The 18,382-nt window shown below is 41.7% G+C and overlaps 1 protein-coding gene across 3 annotated transcripts in view; it reads left to right on the plus strand.

Moving 5' to 3' along the window:
* ADCY9 (adenylate cyclase 9) overlaps positions 1-18,382 on the plus strand; it is a 97,050-nt gene that overhangs the window by 62,780 nt on the left and 15,888 nt on the right. For all 3 annotated transcript variants that reach the window (XM_009277476.2, XM_009277484.2, XM_009277493.2), the window contains 5 exons: positions 174-276; positions 3,317-3,525; positions 11,462-11,621; positions 14,614-14,762; positions 17,788-17,829. In XM_009277476.2, the coding sequence (XP_009275751.1) occupies positions 174-276; positions 3,317-3,525; positions 11,462-11,621; positions 14,614-14,762; positions 17,788-17,829 (663 nt within the window). The remainder of the gene's footprint in view (positions 1-173; positions 277-3,316; positions 3,526-11,461; positions 11,622-14,613; positions 14,763-17,787; positions 17,830-18,382) is intronic.

Here is an 18,382-nt window from a genome sequence, read left to right on the forward strand (position 1 = left end):
GACTGAGCGAGTTAACGTGGATCAGGGGGTACCTCGGTGACCGAGAGCGAAGAAAAACAGCAGCAACTTCAAAGCCAAGCGCCAGCGTCCCTAGAAACAGAAACCACAGAACAGGGAGCTCCGAAAGAGTTGCAGCTGAGTAAACTGATGTTGGTATCGTCTTTTCTCTTTAGCCTCATGAAAGACTACTTCTTTAAACCACCTATTAACAAGCTGAGCCTGAACTTCTTGGATCAGGATTTGGAGATGGCCTACAGGACGAGCTATCAGGAAGAGGTGTGTTTCTCCCGGCATTAATTTCCTTCTGTAATCTGTCTAAGCAACTGTCTGTCGTTGTTTTTAACACATTTCATTGCAGTTGATGACAAGGGTCATGAAATGTCACGTGTGATTTACTACTTGGTATTGCTGCCTCTGAAAATGGTCTCCTTTCAGTTTACCTGTCTTGTGCCGTGCCCTGAGTCTAGTCCAATGTTTAGGCTGGAAATACATTTTCACAGTCCACCAAGATACACTAATTACTTCTCACCTGCCTTTTCTCCATTTTCAGGTTAATGTTTTAAGGCTTTAGGCAGGCCAGAGAACCATGCTAAGATGAAAGTAAAGGACCAAATGCTACTTGTCTTCTCATGAAATATCGTAACTTTGGGAAAGATAACTTTGAGTTTGATTCTTGTTCATGTCACAGCCTCATGGTTATCCCTGTGGAACCCAAACCTGCTCTGAGCTCAAATGTCATACGTTCTGTAAGCGTGCTGCATTCAGAAACAGGCAGTTCAAAACTGTGCAATTGTAAGGAAGGGCGAGTAAATTGTGAGTAACTTGGTGCCTTCTTCAGGATTCTGCACTGAGTGTAAAAAGTTCTTAATCCCCTTGGGGGCTAATAGTATTGCAGGCTTTCCATGTCAGTCGATATTCCTGCCTGGTTGATATGAACTAGCAAGATGTTTTAAGTTTACATATAGTGACATTAGGTGTCTGTAATAACTGAGGCTGCATTTCCACGAGTAGCTGAAAAGTTGCTGCCAAAAGAGGGCAATTGCTCTCCCCTCCTTGTTCCTATTCCTCCCTGCTCCTTCTAATGGCTCTGGTGCTTATCAGGCTTCCCTGCTGTGAGCCAGTTCGTTTTACTAACCTCGCATAAAATATTCATGGTTTGTTTTTCTGTTTGGGGCTTTTTCTTTTCCCGTCTGGGTCTGTTTCCTGCTGTATTGAACCAGCAGCTCACAGAGAGGTTGGCAAGTGCCAGACCCAGTGCAAGATAAGTGTCCAGCAGCAGGAAGGGCAGTGGGCCCTTCCTTTCCAGTAGCGTTGAGCTATTAGTTTGGGTCATCTATCTGGCCGAATTGCATCGTGATAGATGTAGGTGTTGATTTCTTTTCTTCCCGGTATGCCCTACCTCTGAGGGCAGGTAGGACTTCTGCTTCTGCTGCTTGTTGCTTTCTGATCATGGGCTGCTCTCTGTTCTGGGCAGCGTTGTCACGTCGTCCTTAGCAATAGCCCCTATTTGCTTGTTTTCCAATGTTTACAAATGAGACCTAACTTTTTTTTTTTAACAAAGGGAAGCGTGGTTGTGTTGCAGTTGTTTGTTCACTTTGTTCAGGAGCTCCATACTCATTCTGCAGCACTGTATTCTAGTGGTATCTCTCTGAATAAAGCTTACGTAGCAACAACAGGGAGAAACTTCCTGTGGGATACAGCCTGCAAAATTTGCACAAACTGTACAGAAAATAGTAAATCAAGTTCTTTCCAATGGAAAGATTGGAAAGAGAAGCGAAGCAGTGACAGTCAAGCATATAGAGATTGACCTATTAATGTGGATATGTAGGAAATTCATAGAAGGAGCAGGAATGTGGTCTGTGCATTTTGTTAGTGGCAAGCTATTAATTTGAAAATTATTATGTAAACCTCCCTAGAAATGGGAATCTTCACTCTCTAATAGTAACTCTGCAGCATTGGGGCAAAAACCTGTTAAAGCCTTAATATTAGCATGGTACTGATCCAAAACAACAACAACAACAACATCTTCTCTTGGAGAGTGAAATGATTTGTCAGCACTGCTGGTTCTTTAATTGCCTTGCAGTAAACTGTTGCTGAAAGTAACTTCCAACACCACTGAATTCACCTCTAATTACACGGTGCCAGCTGCATGCTCGGTTTGTGATCGTTCTCTGGGAGCAGCTCCGCTTCCCAAGAGCTTGCTTAGCCTGTTCTTGTTTGGAAATTAAGACACTACTTAACACTGTTAGGGCATCCTTAATGCTGTCACTTTAGGATACAGTGCTGCTTTCCTTAATTCAATTTATGTGACTTTGTGTGGACTGACAGGATTCCGCTACAGTTCAGATTAAAAGGTAATTTTGGCACTGAAATGCTGCTAGCTGAATTTATTAGGTTGCAGAGGGGTACAAATGAGGAACAAGTTCATTTCCCAATATTGCTGAGTTGCAGATAGTGTTCTGAGGAGCAAAAGAAATTTCCAAATTAAACCAGAGTACTCAAACTGGGCTACTTCATGGTGATATTGATACCATACTTTTTGTTTTTCTTCGGAACTTGCTTTCTGTGGTCCCTTGGGCAGATATAAACACTCATAAGACTGGGCTTATCCGAGTAAGCCAGGATGTGGAGCTCATAATCTAGTTTTCAGCTGGACTGGCCAAAGTAGCACAGAGCACAGCTGCACAAGCACCGGGGCCAGGACAAGACGGGGTGGGAATGTGGGGTAAGGGGTTACAGAAGAACAGAACTTGGTGTCCTGGGCTCTGATCAATTCAGATTACATAGCATCCCGATTGCTGCTTTTACTCTGGTCTGAAAGGGGGATGTGAACTCTGTCACAGGCAAGTAACTGTTTCTGTACAGCGGTGTTGGGAGGGTTTTCTTAAAGAACCATTGGAGCTAAAAGGTTTATTGTAAAATCTATTATTATTTTAAATGAAAACCCTCGAAGAAAACTTCTTATAGCTTTATCTGCTAGTAATTATGGTTTCTATGTTTCTTTGCATAGAGTAGGCAATTTTCATATGGTTTATTTCTGTGTCAGAATATTCTGTAAAAATCACCCCAGACCCAGGGGCTGTGCTGCCAGTGCTTTTTTTCAACACAGACTTATTCTCAGGGAACTGTGGTAGCCATTGAACTACCTCTTCTGTTGCTTGTTTCAAAACAGTACTTACGCTGGATTAATGAAGTGGCAAAAAGTTCTGTATTCCTTTATTTGTTTTTGTGAGCTGCTGTTTATGGTACAGTTGAATTCAGCAAAACAGCATTTATTCATTTTCATCCCTTCCCTCAATCCCTGTATTCCACACAGGTTATAAAGAATGCTCCAGTGAAGACATTTGCCAGCGCTACCTTCAGCTCACTCCTGGACGTGTTCCTCTCCACCACGGTCTTCCTCATACTCTCTATCACGTGTTTCCTGAAACACGGGATGGTCGCATCCCCTCCACCACCTGCAGCAGTCGTGGTGTTCATCGTCGCCATCCTGCTAGAGGTGCTGTCCCTTGTCATCTCAATTAGGTAAATAAAGCGTAAGAAAGTCTTGAAATAGCAGCGAGAACTGAAATGGTGCCTGGCTTGGGAACATTTTGTTTGACAGCATCCCAGGAACTCGCTTGGATGGTGTGTAATATTTGGAGAACAGTGTTAGTGAAGCCAAGAAGGCTTGCGGCAGATCTTGTGCAAAGAGAGGTCTAGCTACAGAAATTGGAGGAGAGAAAGGTGACTCTGATAGAGGCCACTTAAGGAAACAGAATCTGCACGCCATGCCTGCCCCTGCTTATTGTTCCTTGGGGTGCCACACGCAACTGGATATCTTCTCCCCTCACAGGCCATCAGAGTGAGGGAATTCAAACAGAAAACTTTTATCTGTCCTTCAAAAAAAAAAAATCCCCGCCTTTAAATTCCTAGATAAAAGTACGCCATTCTGGTGTTGAAACTGAAATAATTTATCAGAAATGCAAAGAGCAGTCCTTTTCTCAAAAAAAAAAAAAAAAATTGCAAGTCACATTGCATCTGTACAGAACTAGTTTTCTTAATGATCTCTATTTCAAGTCTCATGGGTTTAATATTCAAATAGTTTGTGTTTTCTCTGTTTGACACATAATTGGAGTTCAGCATTTCCCCTGAGTCCTGGGCTGTGTGACAGTCAGCTGCTGCTTGAGAAGGGAATGGGCGCTAGTTTGTCTCTGCAGAAAGGGTGGCTTTGCAGGACTGTGCTCGGCAGTGCCAGCCCCCACACTGCCTCTTCGCAGCCCACAGCAAAGAATCCCCAGTCCCTGAATTCTTAAATGCGTCCCTGCAACCCCTGCACCTCAACCTCTCCTGTGCCCTTGGAGGCGAGGCTTGGCTGCAGATACCTGATATTTAACAGTGGCTCCTCATTCCTGATTTGTACCCAGTCACCCAGAGGATGTGTGTTCTGGACTTCTAGGACACTTGTGGGCCTTACCCCGGCATTTGTAACGAGTTGGCGAGCGGTTACTGTGCGGTTCCTGCGTAACGTGGGGTTTCCCCCAGGCACGCTGGAGTTACTAACACATTCAAGTGTAGAAGACTGCAGTAGTACATGCATTCAGTAAAGCTCCTGCTCTCCTGGGTGTGTTGTCTGATTTATACAGATACCACCTGTAACCTGTTGTTAACCCAGAGGACAGACCCAATGAGAAGTTTTTTGTTTGTCTATATTTGTGAGAGCAAGTTTATTCTGCCCTCCTCATCCCCCGTTTTCACTGCACTTCCTTCCGACACAAGAGCGTGTTATAAGGGTGGTGTGTGGAAACATGTGTCCTCACCTGTAGCTCTGCAAATCTGTCAGGTGTGTGTAAGTTAAAATGCTTTTGTAATTACAAGTTAGAAGCAATTCTGCTGTTGTTTCAAAAGAAACAAGAGATTGCAGTTTGCACTTTTATTTTGACTTTTCAGGGTCAAGGTGAAAAATACTAAATTTAGTACTTTAGTCACTGAAGCAAGCTTGTAACTCAGTGTGCATGTAAACGTATGCAAGTGTATTTGCGTGAAAGCTGGCATTTAGGAGTAAAGAGATGTAATTTATGAACAGTGGAAATGCTTTTAAGGATAGTATTTCTTAGCAGCTGTATTTGATTGCTGCAATTTGAATATTACTGTAGTTCTGGAGTTTTTAGAAAATCTAGAAATTCAAGTGTTAAGACCTGCACTGGGAGATGGTTGAACGGGTAGGACTGTCATTCCAGTGCATCCTCAACTGGATTAACTGTTGCTCTGTCCTCTCTCTGGCACCAGAAATGCATTTTCCCCTTTGCAGAACAGTTTCTGTACTCTCGCTTGGGGGGGGGGGGGGAAGGTTTTTTTGTCAGTTCAATGTGCCCAGGCAGCTCTTTCATCGCACCAGGCAGGAAAGTAGGAAGGCAGCAGTGAGCAGGTAGTCTGGGTTCGGTGGCCATGGCATTGTGTCCTTGAATTTGTTCAGCTCTGAACAACTCAACCACCGCTTTGCAGAAGAGATGGTTTCTGCTATCCAGATAGGTTTGGAGAAAATTTGTGTTCATTCACCTTGCAGGTACCTTATAAAAATACTCCATTTTAGTATTTTTAAATTCATTATTGATCCCACTTGTTTTTCCAATGCTACATTGCATTTGCCTTTTTCTTATTTTGTACATTTATAAAAAAATATTGCTGTTATCTTAGAAATTTTTGTATGTAGGTACATAAGGTTTTATTTCAGTCCTGTTCTGTAATTGGTGGTTTATGGATTTCTTAAGGAGAAGGAAAATTGTTGTTTTCAATACGCTATCTATACAGTTAAGAATTTGCAAAGTGGTTTTGTCTTTGAGCCATGTACAGCTGTACAGAGGTTTAGCTTCATTGCAGCACTATATTGAGAGCCATGCTCTCTGGTAGCGAGCCTGGGCCATTACCGAGGTGAGTTTAAGTGGCTTTATAATATTTTCTTAACACTATTTGGTTTTGCCACTGACATTTCTAATATTTTCATGAGACTATGTTGGCTTAAAGCCCAAATTTTACTTTCTAAGATGGCTTGGATGCCTCATTTAATGTCGGAGAGATTTAAAAAGCAAGTGTTTCAGGATGACTCCTAAGTCTTAGAAGTATGTATTTTTTAATATTAATCATTCTTTTGTGCTTAGTTCTGATTTGAAAACAGGTTGAGAAACATCTCACTTTGTGGAGAACGCTTGTAGCCAGCCATCAAAACTCACGTAGTCCCACCTGGCGTAGTAATAACAGATTTTCGGTAAACTCTGTACTGCCAGCGTGCAGGACTGTCTTTATCCTAACAGGCCCTCAGAGGAGGTTTGGGCATGCAGGGAATATTGCAATTCCTGCACAGCTACTACGGGTGCAGATGATCGGTGGTCGCTAGCACTTGCTGCATTCGTTGGAGTCAAGATGACCATGAATCTCAAGACCCCATAAATTCTCGCGGTTGGTTTGGGAATCGCTGGATGGGAGAAGCGATTGCTGCCCTTCCCTGCCCTCTGTCAAACTGGCAGTTGAGGAGTAGGGACGTAGGAATCAAGTCCCCAGGTATCCCTTGCTACTGGAGCCCCTGTCGTGCAACTGAGAGAGGTGTTGCTCCTTTCTTTTGGTGGGAGGGAAGTGTCTGCAAATCACCTGGTTATTTACTCCACAGTTACAAGCAATTGATTCTCAGGAACTTGCTACCGTGGGCTCACATTCGTGATCTTTCCTCTCCTAATGAGGTATAATTTGTACTTGGCTTACCTCTGATCATTGCATCTAAGGTAACACTTCAGTAAATCTCTTAAAGTGCAAAACAGGATCATCTCAGATCTGAGTAGATCTTACCCAGGGTACCTTCTTGAAAATAGCCTCACACTATACACCAAAAAAGAGCAGTCTTTGTAGATGAAAATCTCAGAAGCTTTCTGGTAGGTTTTCAGTTTTAAATGTAGTGGCAATGGCGTATTTGGGGGGGGGCTTTTGTAGGAAAAGGTATCTGGTTTGGCTTGGAGGGCATTTTTTGTTTTGAATTTATAATACGTATTTACTTTATAGTAAATACATAAAATACGCTTTTGGGCCACTCCAGTCTCCACAACCTGAGGCACGCATTTCTGTACAGTTCCCTTGAGCAGAAAGAAGAAAATCGTCTTTTTCCTCTTCAAATCCCCTTCAAAGCGAGGACTGCTCGCTCTGACCACGCGTTATGCACAGAAACAGCGCAGAACTTCCTGCGCAGAAATGTCATCCCAAATGACAATCACAGAATACCACCGAGATATCTTAAGGGAGGAGATTGGACTACAATGCTGGGCACAATCCCAGAATTTCAGGAAAAGGGATTATTTTAGGACCAGAAGATTCTTGCCTAAGTTTCTCATTGTATTTTCATTATCGTGATGTGAAACACCCTGCCTTTAAATCAGTCTGACTTTTAATTGAATCCAGGACTCAGCCTAGGAAGTACTCGCTACAGCTCTTGTGGCTACGACCTTTAGTCCAGCTGCAGGAGTGGGAGAGGAGAGCACTATCGCTGCCTGTACAATGAGATACGAGTTAAAACTTCTAAGTTCTAGAAGAGCAGAAGTCCTCACGGAGCAAGGCTTACAAGGGGGAAGGATGTTTTGATTCCTCTGAAGTGTCTAATAATAAATTATTGGAGTACCTATAGATGAGGATCCCACTGTTATCACAAGTGCCACTCTAAAATTAATTGTATAAAGCTGCACGCAAAAAATGGTGCTTCGTTTGTAAGCACCATTGTGGAAGGTTGTCATCTCCTGTTCTGTAAACGTAGTGCAAAGAATGTCCTTCTGCCCACTTGAAATGTGACTACTTTGGCTTTTCATGAGTTCAATTGAAGTGTAAGAGGTCCTAAAGTTCTGCTATTTTATAAAAATACCGTGGGCAATGTCATTGAACATATAACAGTGTGTGAGATTTCACTTGGGATTCTTAGGAGTGCTTCTGCAGGAATACAGGTAAAAGGCCTGCTATTTTAGCTGTAAATACAGGATTTTTGTTAACTAGATGCTTTTGACATCTAGTTCTTGTTCTCGAGTAAAACTTGTTATAAATAAGTTTGTTTAAAAAAAAAATGTGTTGCTTTTGGTGGCATCCTTCAGTGATGACTTCTGAGTGAAGACAGGAGGCCAGAATAGTGGATATTTCAACCCTGTTCAAAAGAGTGAGAGGTGGGAGCACTTGATAAGTTGCTTCATAAACTCAGAAGTACCTTTCTAGAGGGCAAAAAGATGCTTTCTGGATGAAGAAAGAAAGTTCAATTGTACAATCAAAACAGTGGAACGGGAAACTGCTGTTGTCTGACTAAGCAAAACTGCCCTTTGCCTGGTACTTCACCTTCCCAGGGCTTGCTGAAGGAACACCCACGGTCTGTCCACAGCTGAGACCCTGTGGCCAACCCGTTGGGTCTTCCTAAATTCCTCATGACCGGGAACAGAAATTGTTTTCTGCAACTAGAGCCTAATGAACCGGTTCTGTTAACGACATGACTGATAGGGAGTATTGATGCAAGGGAAAACAATGTATTCTGTTTGCCCTTATTTATTTCCAACATCTGTGACTTTGGTATTTAATATCCCACCAAATTGCTGCTATGCCAAAAGCTTTTGATTTGAACTATGGGAATTGATTTTAAACTGCCAGTAAATACAGAAATGATGGTAACATTCTCCATTACCCATTAATCATTTATGTCAAAGTTACTAATTTGAACTCCAGCTTGTGTAAACATCTTGGATGCTTTAGCATTTAAGCCCTGTTGAGCTACCCACTGGCACTGCATTATTTACTGATACTGCCCTGTAGCCATTAAATCTGTCTGCAGCTCTCATTGCTGTCTGGATTTAATGCACTTCTTCCTGCGATGGGAGGGTTGTGCTGTATTCACAGGCTTTCACTGTTTTGTGAAGGATGAGATTTCAATCATTTTAATTCCAGAGTGCAGAGCATTGCGATAAATACCGGACCAGGGAGGGGGGAATCAATGCAAGAAGGTAAACATTATCACGAGAAATGTGGCGTTGTCCTGGAATTTGCGCTAGCTTTTTTGAAACACGCAGCTGCCTAAATAAAGAAGTGTCCTCATCACAGGATTAACCGATCGGGTTCGCTGATGGATTTGTTGCTATAGTTCCCACAAGAATTTGTCCTGGCATGGAGGCTTGGCAAAAAAAAAAATTAAAAAAGCTTTCTGCACCATGGAGTCCCTGTTGTGTGGGTTGGGGTGAGAGACATGAGCTGCACTGGGTATCTGCCATGCTTTGCGTGCCGCAGAGCTGGTTTCTGTGCCAGCCTACATGGGAGCGACACGGCCGATCACGCAGAGCGTGGGCAGAGGTGTCGCTGATCTGCCTTCGGAGAGACTGGCTTCTCCTGGCTCTCCACCCAGCTGCCACGGGGGAGCGCGGGGATGTAGTTTAGCCCCGGGGAGCGCTCTGGGTTGGAGCCCGATTCGGTTTCCTTTCTCACAGTTCAGCCTTGTAAATGTTAATCCTAATTGGTAGGCTTTGGGAGAATTGAACTTTATTTTTAGAGGCATGAACTTGGGTGGCATTTTCAGAAGTACTCGATACTGGGCTAACTTGGCTGCCACTGAAGACAGGGATAGTTCTGTCGTTGCTGTTAGAGGCAACAATATGTAACGCTTCAGAAAACCCAATTCTTACGCTAGAGAGCTTTTTTTTTTTAATTTTTATTTTGCTTTATATACACTTTTTTAATTTCTGTGCTTTGTTGGAAATTCTTTTTTATGATGGACTATAGCTATAATTTTTGGTGTAAATGGAAGTCCATTAAACTAGGAACTAACAAATCTGTGAGCACCCTCTCGTGGGGTCCTGATGTATTACAGCGTCTTCCATCCTGTTACCCCAAATTAATCTTTTTCTATGCATTTAAGTATAATTTCCAGATTTTAATATATTAAATTAGAGAAGAGCTCTTGAAGCTTCAAAAAATGCTTGAGGTTGCAAAATTCACAGAAGTCTAGGCCAGAGAATTAAAATATCATTCATAAACAATACATATTTAAAGGTGTGGAATAAGTGTCAAATTCACATAAAGAACTTAAAATTTGTCCTGTTTTGTAGCAGGCTTTTATCCAGCATAATGCCTTGTATTTTAGACAACAGTGTTAAAAAAAACAAAAGATAGCTTTTCTCTTTTAAATGATGTTGATAATATGGAATAATTTGTGTAACTTTGGAGATTGTGAATTTCATAGTGTATGTTGTATTTATACTTTTTTTTTTAGCTGTGAGCATCTCTGTTCAAAAAAAATAGTAGTTATTTGCTGTTTGGGCTCTGCTGTGGTCCACTGTTACAACAATAGCAGAATTACCTGCCCAGACTAATTCTGATAACTGCATATATCCACAACGAAATGGCTTTGAATGAAGCTAACTGCACCACGTTACCTCTTTATGTCTTCATAAAAATAATTAGAAACTTGAACAGCAGTTGCAATTCTTCTAGAGTGACTAATGTTTTTGGGCTTTAAGAAGCAAGTTATCCCGAGGATTTGTTTCTGTAGATAAATAATAGTTTTCTGTGCAATGTCCTCGAGCATTAAGCATCCTTTTACCTTTGCTTATTCATTTTAACAATTAGAAATGCTCTCACTTACGAAGTATCTCCGTTAAGCTGCTCTCCAGAGCTCTTCCAGTTGGCTCCTTCAGCACTTCACAGGTTTGGGCCGTCGTTTTATCAGCAGCTTGAGGCAAGAACCGTTCCTTCCCGCATGCCTTGTGCGGAGCCAACTGGGTTGCGATGATAGATACCAACAGGCGAGCGGAGGAGCGTGTCAGCTGCCAGCTGGCCTCCGCGGTGCTCGTCACAACTGCTTCTCAGGCTCTGCTGCCTGCCGAGGGTGCCAGCTCTCAGCCCACACTCTTCTTCCTCTTCCCTAATGAGAGGGAACGGGGTCTGACTGCAGACGGGAACTTCTGGCGGGGTGGTTGTAACTGGGAGAACTGGTTTTGATTGCCGCATAATGTTAAGGCGGCGTGGATTTGCACGGCCTCTGGGTGACTGATCTGTTAGCAGGGTATACAGCCCTGCTTTTCAAACATTTCTGGTGTTATTTTAAGTAATTTTTTTAACTTGTAAAAGCTTCCCCTCTCCCCACCTGCTTTAAGGCTAAATATTTATGAATGGAGAGAAGTCTTTCCTACGCTTACCTTCCAAGTAAGTGAAATTTGGATTTCGGTTTGTTTTCTCAAAGCCCACCGTCCCACTTGCTCTCCCTCCCTTTGCTGACACCCCTTGCTGGAGCAAACCACCAGTCATCTTTCAGCAAAGGTGGATTATTTCCTGAAATTACCAACAGGTGATATGGTGTGTAATGTGCTGTGATTGCTCATACAGTCTAAATGAAGAGTTCAAAGTTCTATTATTACAGGTAAATGAGATGTATGAAGTGATGCGCTGAAACTAATGCCTCGATCTGTGATTCCATTGGTTCCAGAATGGCGTTCTTTCTGGAGGAGGTGATGACTTGCACCAAGCGTCTCCTGGAGGTGATATCTGGCTGGCTGCCTCGACATTTTTTTGGTGCAATCCTGGTTTCTCTCCCAGCTCTTGCAGTTTTTTCACACTTCACCTCTGATTTTGAAACAAATATACATGTAAGTTGTCGAACTCTGTTTCGTAATCTGACGTTTTGGATCTAACAAAGCTTGTTGCTTGCCTGCTGTCTTCCTTCACCTCCCTCGTGCTTTACATCTGTTTGATACAGATCCCTTAGAGGGAAGGGATAGGGCTTTTGTGTATGATGAAATGCCTAGTTTGTTATGTAAATACAGACACTTGCTTATTTGAAAACTCACACAAAAGAGGAGAGGGATACCTGTGAATGCCTGCCTACATACATGCTTTTTTTTTTTCTTAGACCAAACACTTCTGCTGGATAATGCAAATAGTGTATCAGACTTTTCATTGCGTTCATTCTGGTTTTGATTTAGAGTTTGTCGTCAGAGATGCTGTGTATACTTAAAAACTTTGCATGCACATTAGTGAGTCTCAACAGCGAGAACAGTATTAGCAGTGGATGTTTTTTCTTTGCAGAGTTAGAGGGAGAAACTCAAAGGAGAGAGCTCTCAGTACATAGAAATGATTACCGTGCAGGGGCTGCGGGAATGGTTAAAGGAATGTAATAGCTGTCTTCTGAAAAGGAATGGAAAGAAATTGGCATATTTAGCCCAGCCACAGAAAGGTCCACAGGGGATTTGGTGTCTTCTTTAATAAAAACATTCAGAAGGGGGGAACAAGGGGTTAAATATCGAGGAGGGGGAGGAATAGTTTAATTTAAAGGCTAACTGTAGCATAAAATCAATGCTTAAAAACTGTTTGTGAATAAAATGAACTGGAACCAAAGATGAAAGTTTGTTTCTCTGCAAGTTTCTCTTCGGTAGCACAGTGTACAATCCTTCCTTTCCAGGATCTTCAGGGAATTCTGTTTCAAAAATCTCTTGCTATTTCAGGGCCCTGGGCATAGGTAACGACCAGATCCTCTTCTTTCTTCCTATTACGCTTTATCACTGGGTGTTGGGAAGTGTTTGTTCTGTGGGAATGTGAGGACCAGATGTTTTTTGGTCCTTCCTGATTTAAAGATACATTATTCCATGGTTATCACAGTCACAGAAGAGTGTATTCGATGTTCTTTCACATGCCATGTTTAAAATCATTCTGCAGCTTTTAACTTTTGTGAATTTTAGTTAACTATTTTTAAGCTATAAATTTTTTTTTTTTTCAGTTTAACGATGGTCTTCCTCCCTCGTGACTGCCAGTAAACTAATTGTAGGAATGTTTTCCTCACCCTGAAGGGGGGTGAAAACCCTCAAATCTCTCAGATCTGTCGACTGATTTTTATATTATCCCATTCATCACCATCCTTGATCATCTCTCCAAACGTTTAAAAATGATGTTGGAAGAAGCATTTTGTTATTGTATTCTCGATACCTGTTCAGGTTGTTAGTCTAAATGCTTCAGGCAGCAGCAGTAAGATGGTGGTGTTCATCACCAAACTGAGAATGAACTTTGCTTTCTTTCCTCTTGCAGGTCCTCCAGAGTCGTGGGGTTGTTGGCTCACTCTCCAAGAGATGTCCCAACTCGTCTTGTGCTCAGTGTTTCAACAGCCATGGAGCTCTAGGAAATGGAGTCAATCTATAGAGGGTCAGGTAAGTGTCATCTTTTACTATGACATGGTTTTGCGAAGTTTTTTTTTATTCATAGCATTTTATACCCTCCCTGGATATAAAATAATTAAAATCAAAATTAACAAAAACAGCAATGAAAAAAAAAACTTTCCAAAGCCATGCATACATAGTAAAACACAGCACTCACTGACCCTCTATAGGCTGGCTTCATGCTGGGGCATCACTTGGAGTGAGAACCAGTGCTCTGCCACTTTAGGAGACCTGAAATGGGGGAAAAAAAGTAAGTTTAAATTATGGTTTTTTTATGGACACTTCTGAAATTCCTTTTATCTGTTGTTGAGTCATTTAAAAAAATGACAACTGTGCTTGTGGTTTAAAAATGGTAAATTATGTAAGGTTTTTTCCCATACACTGTGTCTACTTCTGAATCACATGCTTATTTGTTATGCTACAGTATTGCTAATCTGCAGTCTATGCACTTCAGCTGTAAAGGAAATTTAAAATGAGAAAGGGAGAGAATGATCATTTGATACTGTAAAATGCAGTATAGCTAAAACAGAACTCCGTAATGCAGTTGTGGAGACTCTGTTTTAGCTTGGATGGTCACGAATATTCTTGATAAAACCAAAATTTGCGCATCAGCTTGAGGGTTTTGACCACTGTAAGATTGTATCTCAGAGAACTGAAGACATTCTGGGCAATATATCCATCCTGCCTTTCCTTTTCTTTATCCAGTAAAGATGTGGAAAGGGAAAGATTTTTGAGATAGGGCATTTGGAACAGAAAATCCAAAATTGTCTTTTCAAATTGGCACAAGCGGTGGTGTTACCGAGCATCAGTTGACAATGACCGATACCTGCCTTTTGTTATCAAACCAGATTTTTTCTTATTTGAATTCACCTGTGGCTGGCCAGTACGATAATGTCCTCTAAAAAGCGTTTTTAAAGGTAGGCAGTTGGGTGAAGTTTTTGAGGGTGAATGCGTTCCACGTTTTCAATGCAGTGGAATTTTGACGTTCAGTTTAAAACAGGCAGGGGCTAACCCCAGCAATTGAGAGGAGGTTATGGTGAATGTTTACTTTTTTGGGGTTTTTTTTGTGTTGTTTTTTTTTTTTCCCCTAATAAGAAGAGGCACTGAGCTTTTTGGAAAGGTAAGCCGAAGGCATTGAAAGTTACTGAAGTAATGGTTGTGTAATGCAGTAATACAAAACTCCATTTAGGGAAAATCGTGACAAACTACCTGTGCTAAAAGTTTTCTTGCTCTTTGAAGGGAAGACCTCCATCTTCAAGTGCTGTCTCCTGATACAGACACTGTGAGGGATTACTTACTGTGCATGTAATACAGATGAAATTAGATCCTTCTCTTTCATATCACACATTCTTTAATTTACGCTGGCATTTATGTGCAGAAGGACTCCAGTCAGCAAGAAGAAGCTAACTCACGCTCTCTCTCTCTGTTGCAGTACACCATGTTTATGTGTTGCGCGATTCTGATCACCATTGTGCAGTACTGTAACTTCTGCCAGCTTAGCTCCTGGATGAGATCTCTGTTGGCAACCGTAGTAGGAGCAGTGCTTCTCATTCTGCTCTACATCTCCTTGTGTCCAGACAGGTGAGCATCACGCCTTAGCGCTCATAGACCATGTTTTAGATGAACAAATTTGGTTTTCTCGGTCAGTGAAGCGAGGGTCTAATGCATGGGATTTTAGTATCTGCCATGAATTTCGCCAGCATCTCAAACTTAATAATTTGATTTGGGAAGAGTTCTGCTTTTTTTTGTTTTTTTGGGGTTTTTTTTGGGAAGGATTTCGGAACGATGTCTGAGGGGCTCTTTTCTGTAATCTGTGTTGAAATGACACTCTGTCCTCAATTGATGTGTTTCTAGGGCACACTTATCAGACCCATAGAATTGCCTTTCACCATTCGTTTGAAAATCTATTTTATTAAGAAATTTCTGAGGCATTTGGTGTGCCAGAGAGCCCAGTTGTTCCCCCACGCCCCTCTGGATTTATTTTTGCCCTTAGGAACCATGTATCTTTCTTCCACCACCTTCCTCAAGGAGTTTTCCACTGTGGAAGGCAGGTGCTTAGATTTAATAGGATTCTAATACCCTGTTTCCTTTCTCACTTTCCTGCCTTTCCAGAGGACGCTGCAAGGCAGTAACCAGAGGAATCAAGTTAATGCAGTTTCTGTGCAATAACCTTAAGGCTTTTCAGTTTTTTCTCTGATAAGCAATTTTCCCCATAGGAGAACTTGTTTTGCAGTATTCTCCTTCTATTTTCTTGCCAAGAGAGTCGAGGGAGTCCTTCCAGCCATCCACTCCTATTGTCAAAATTTTATAATCAACTTGCACTTCTCAGTGGCTGAAGAAATATCTTAGCCTTTGGCACTCTTACCATAGCGTGGCCTTTGCAAGAACTTCTTATCCTAGATTATTCTAGTTCCTATCAAAAGCCCTTCCTTTTACCCTTCCTCAGAGGCCTGCTGAATCGTATGGTGAAAAACATGAAAAAACCCCAAACAGACCAAAAAGAGTTTGCAGATACATGTTTTGTGTGAGTATTTAGCTTTTAATCACCTCCTCAGGTATCTTCAGTGGTCTCTTTTAATCTTGATCTAATTTATATAAAAAAAAAGGCAGGGAGAATAAAAGTCACCCCTCCACACCTGGTCACAACTGTAATTTGGAAGTGGCTGTAAGGATTGTAGGAAGAAAGTCTTTCCTTGGAAAAAAATAACTTGGAACTGGAGTCAGCTGACAAATGGTTTCTAAATCATATTAGACTAAAGAAAAATCCCTTTCTTGTCTCTCTGCAGAGCACTCGGGCAAGGAGTGCAGAACAGTTCTTTCTGGCTTCAGTGGAGGGACGTAGTGTTTAGATTCTGGATGCACCTCCCCTTTCTCATCTTTGATTTGTCCCTTTGGTTTTAGTTGTCCGGCTTACCTAACATCGTCTCTCCTCCAGCACGCTAAGTGACCCTCTCCCATTAAGAAAGCTGACTTTCCACCCGTTGGCTTCTTCCCTTGTAACGCTGACACTCACTGTCCAACCACCGGCTTCACTGAGAAGTTAGCCCCGGGTTTGGTTTCTCAGGGAAGTTAGTGAAGAGCAAACCCTCGATGCCATTTCTTGACCCCCTGGCTACTCTTCCACAGCTGCCCCCAAGCAGGGGTTCTTGCAGCTCATTCAGCTACGTGCGTGCTAGCGTGTCTGCATGGAGCTAGCGTGGCATAACTAAATGCTGGTTCACGGCAGAGCCTTTTAAAATAGGGTAATACAATGTATTTGTAGTACCAAAAGTCCGTACAAAGGCAGGCAGTGAAGCCCAAAGCATGAAAAAGGTGTCATAGTGATTGACATTCCCTTGAGTGATTGTTTGAACAGACCTCTGTGCATCCGTGTCAAAGGCATTTTGTCGCAGAAGAAAACCAGAACGTTTGGTGCCATAATTGTAACTCCTAATTCCTTATTCAAAGACAAAATTTTAGAACAAATCATATGTGCGAATAGTAAATCAGCTTGTGCATAAGCTCTGTATTAAGACTTTGTGCAGAAAGGCAGACACAAAACTTGATTTTCCCTGCATTTCGACTTTATTAAGGGACTGGGAAAGGCTGTTCCCAAGCAGAGAGGTGGAGACCTTGCTATTGTATCAGTTCATAGCATCAGCTTTTGCTGACTACTAAAGGAGTGGTATGAATGTTAAAGAAACATTCTCTTAAGAAATTTTGCTAATGATAGCATATTTTCGCCTGTGGTTTGAATAGCGGTGACCATTAATGGGTGAAGTACAGAAATCGTGGAATATGTTGTTATTTCATCTTTTAAAAATAAGTATTTAAAGTAATATACAGAGCTGTTCAACTGCAGATCTGAAAAAGTGACTTATAGAACTGATCATGAACAAAAGTAATACAGGCTGAATTAGTGAGACCCATAACTTTTGTTTGTTAAGAATAACTTTTTTGTTCCTTTGTCATCATTAGCCTGGATAATATTTTCTGTCACCGTGGTAATTGTAGCTTTGTATGCATCACAGGCAAATTCATTCTGCAGATTTCTTTACTTCTTTTTCCAAAAGTAACTAATCCTGAGAGTTGTAATACTTGATTGCGGTAGAGAAATTGTAATGCAAGTAAACACAAAAATTGCTTGAACTACTGCCTTATTTTCTGTAATGGCATTTTCAAAAATAGGCCCTGTAGTTGTTTAGGGTTTTTTGTTGGGGGTGGTGGGGGGGTGGTGGTTTTTGTGGGTTTTGGGGGTTTTTTAAATCTTTGTATTGTGTGGTCAGATAAGATGAAGGCATAACTGGGTTTTAGAGTTCTGAAATTGCTTTTCCATGTTTCCAAGGTAAGATCAGATTGTTTAACAATTACCCGTTCCAAGCATCATCTTGACTGTGTTATCATCAGTTACCCTTTAGAGGTGTTTGCATCTCTGTGTCTGACTGCGGTTGCTTCTCCCAAGCAAAAAGTGCAGATAAGTCACGTTCAAAGTTTGTCTGAAGCTGATCAAGCATGCAATGCAATTATTGGTCCTACGGTCTACATAATAGAAAAGTTTAAAATGCTAACTGAAATTCTGGCAGAACGCTTTAACTTTCCTTCTGATATCAATGCTTTTTTATTTCAGCTCCATGGAAACTTTTCATCTAGATTTGGCACAGAACTTTAGGTAAGCTTTATATAGAACTACCATCTTTATGTTTAGGGACGGAAACATTTTCAGTCAATTTTATGTAGCAAAACTTTGCATCCGCAGTAACACACTTCGGAATTCAACAAGTTGTGTTTTAAGCTCCTTGTGTACGTAATTTCCTTTACAGAGGACTTGGGTGTGACCAAAAATCATCAGAGAGCTAATGCTGCAGTCACTGAGTTGTGTAATGCTATTTTCTTTTTAAATTTGATTTCTAGGAAATAGAACTATGGAGGAGCTATATAAAATAGCATCTGTTTTTCTAGTAGTAGCAGTTTTTAAAGCATTGTCTGTACATCATGAGCTATTTATTTGACTTCCTTGGTTGATTTGCACCATTCAGAAGTGTGCTGAGCTGGATGCTATCCACAGCTGGCCAGGTGAGAATTCCCTGCGGTAGAGGAGCTTCAGCTGAAAAAGCTGGCTGTGACGCCAGCTGCCTTCGCCGGGATGGAGACATGCTGGCGGTGACGGTCGGGGTGCTGTCTGCCACCCTGAGCTCGCTTGGGCAGAATAGCAAGTCGTATCA

The sequence above is a fragment of the Aptenodytes forsteri genome, unplaced genomic scaffold (assembly GCF_000699145.1).
Source record: "Aptenodytes forsteri isolate BGI_AS27 unplaced genomic scaffold, ASM69914v1 Scaffold26, whole genome shotgun sequence".
NCBI lineage: Eukaryota > Metazoa > Chordata > Aves > Sphenisciformes > Spheniscidae > Aptenodytes > Aptenodytes forsteri.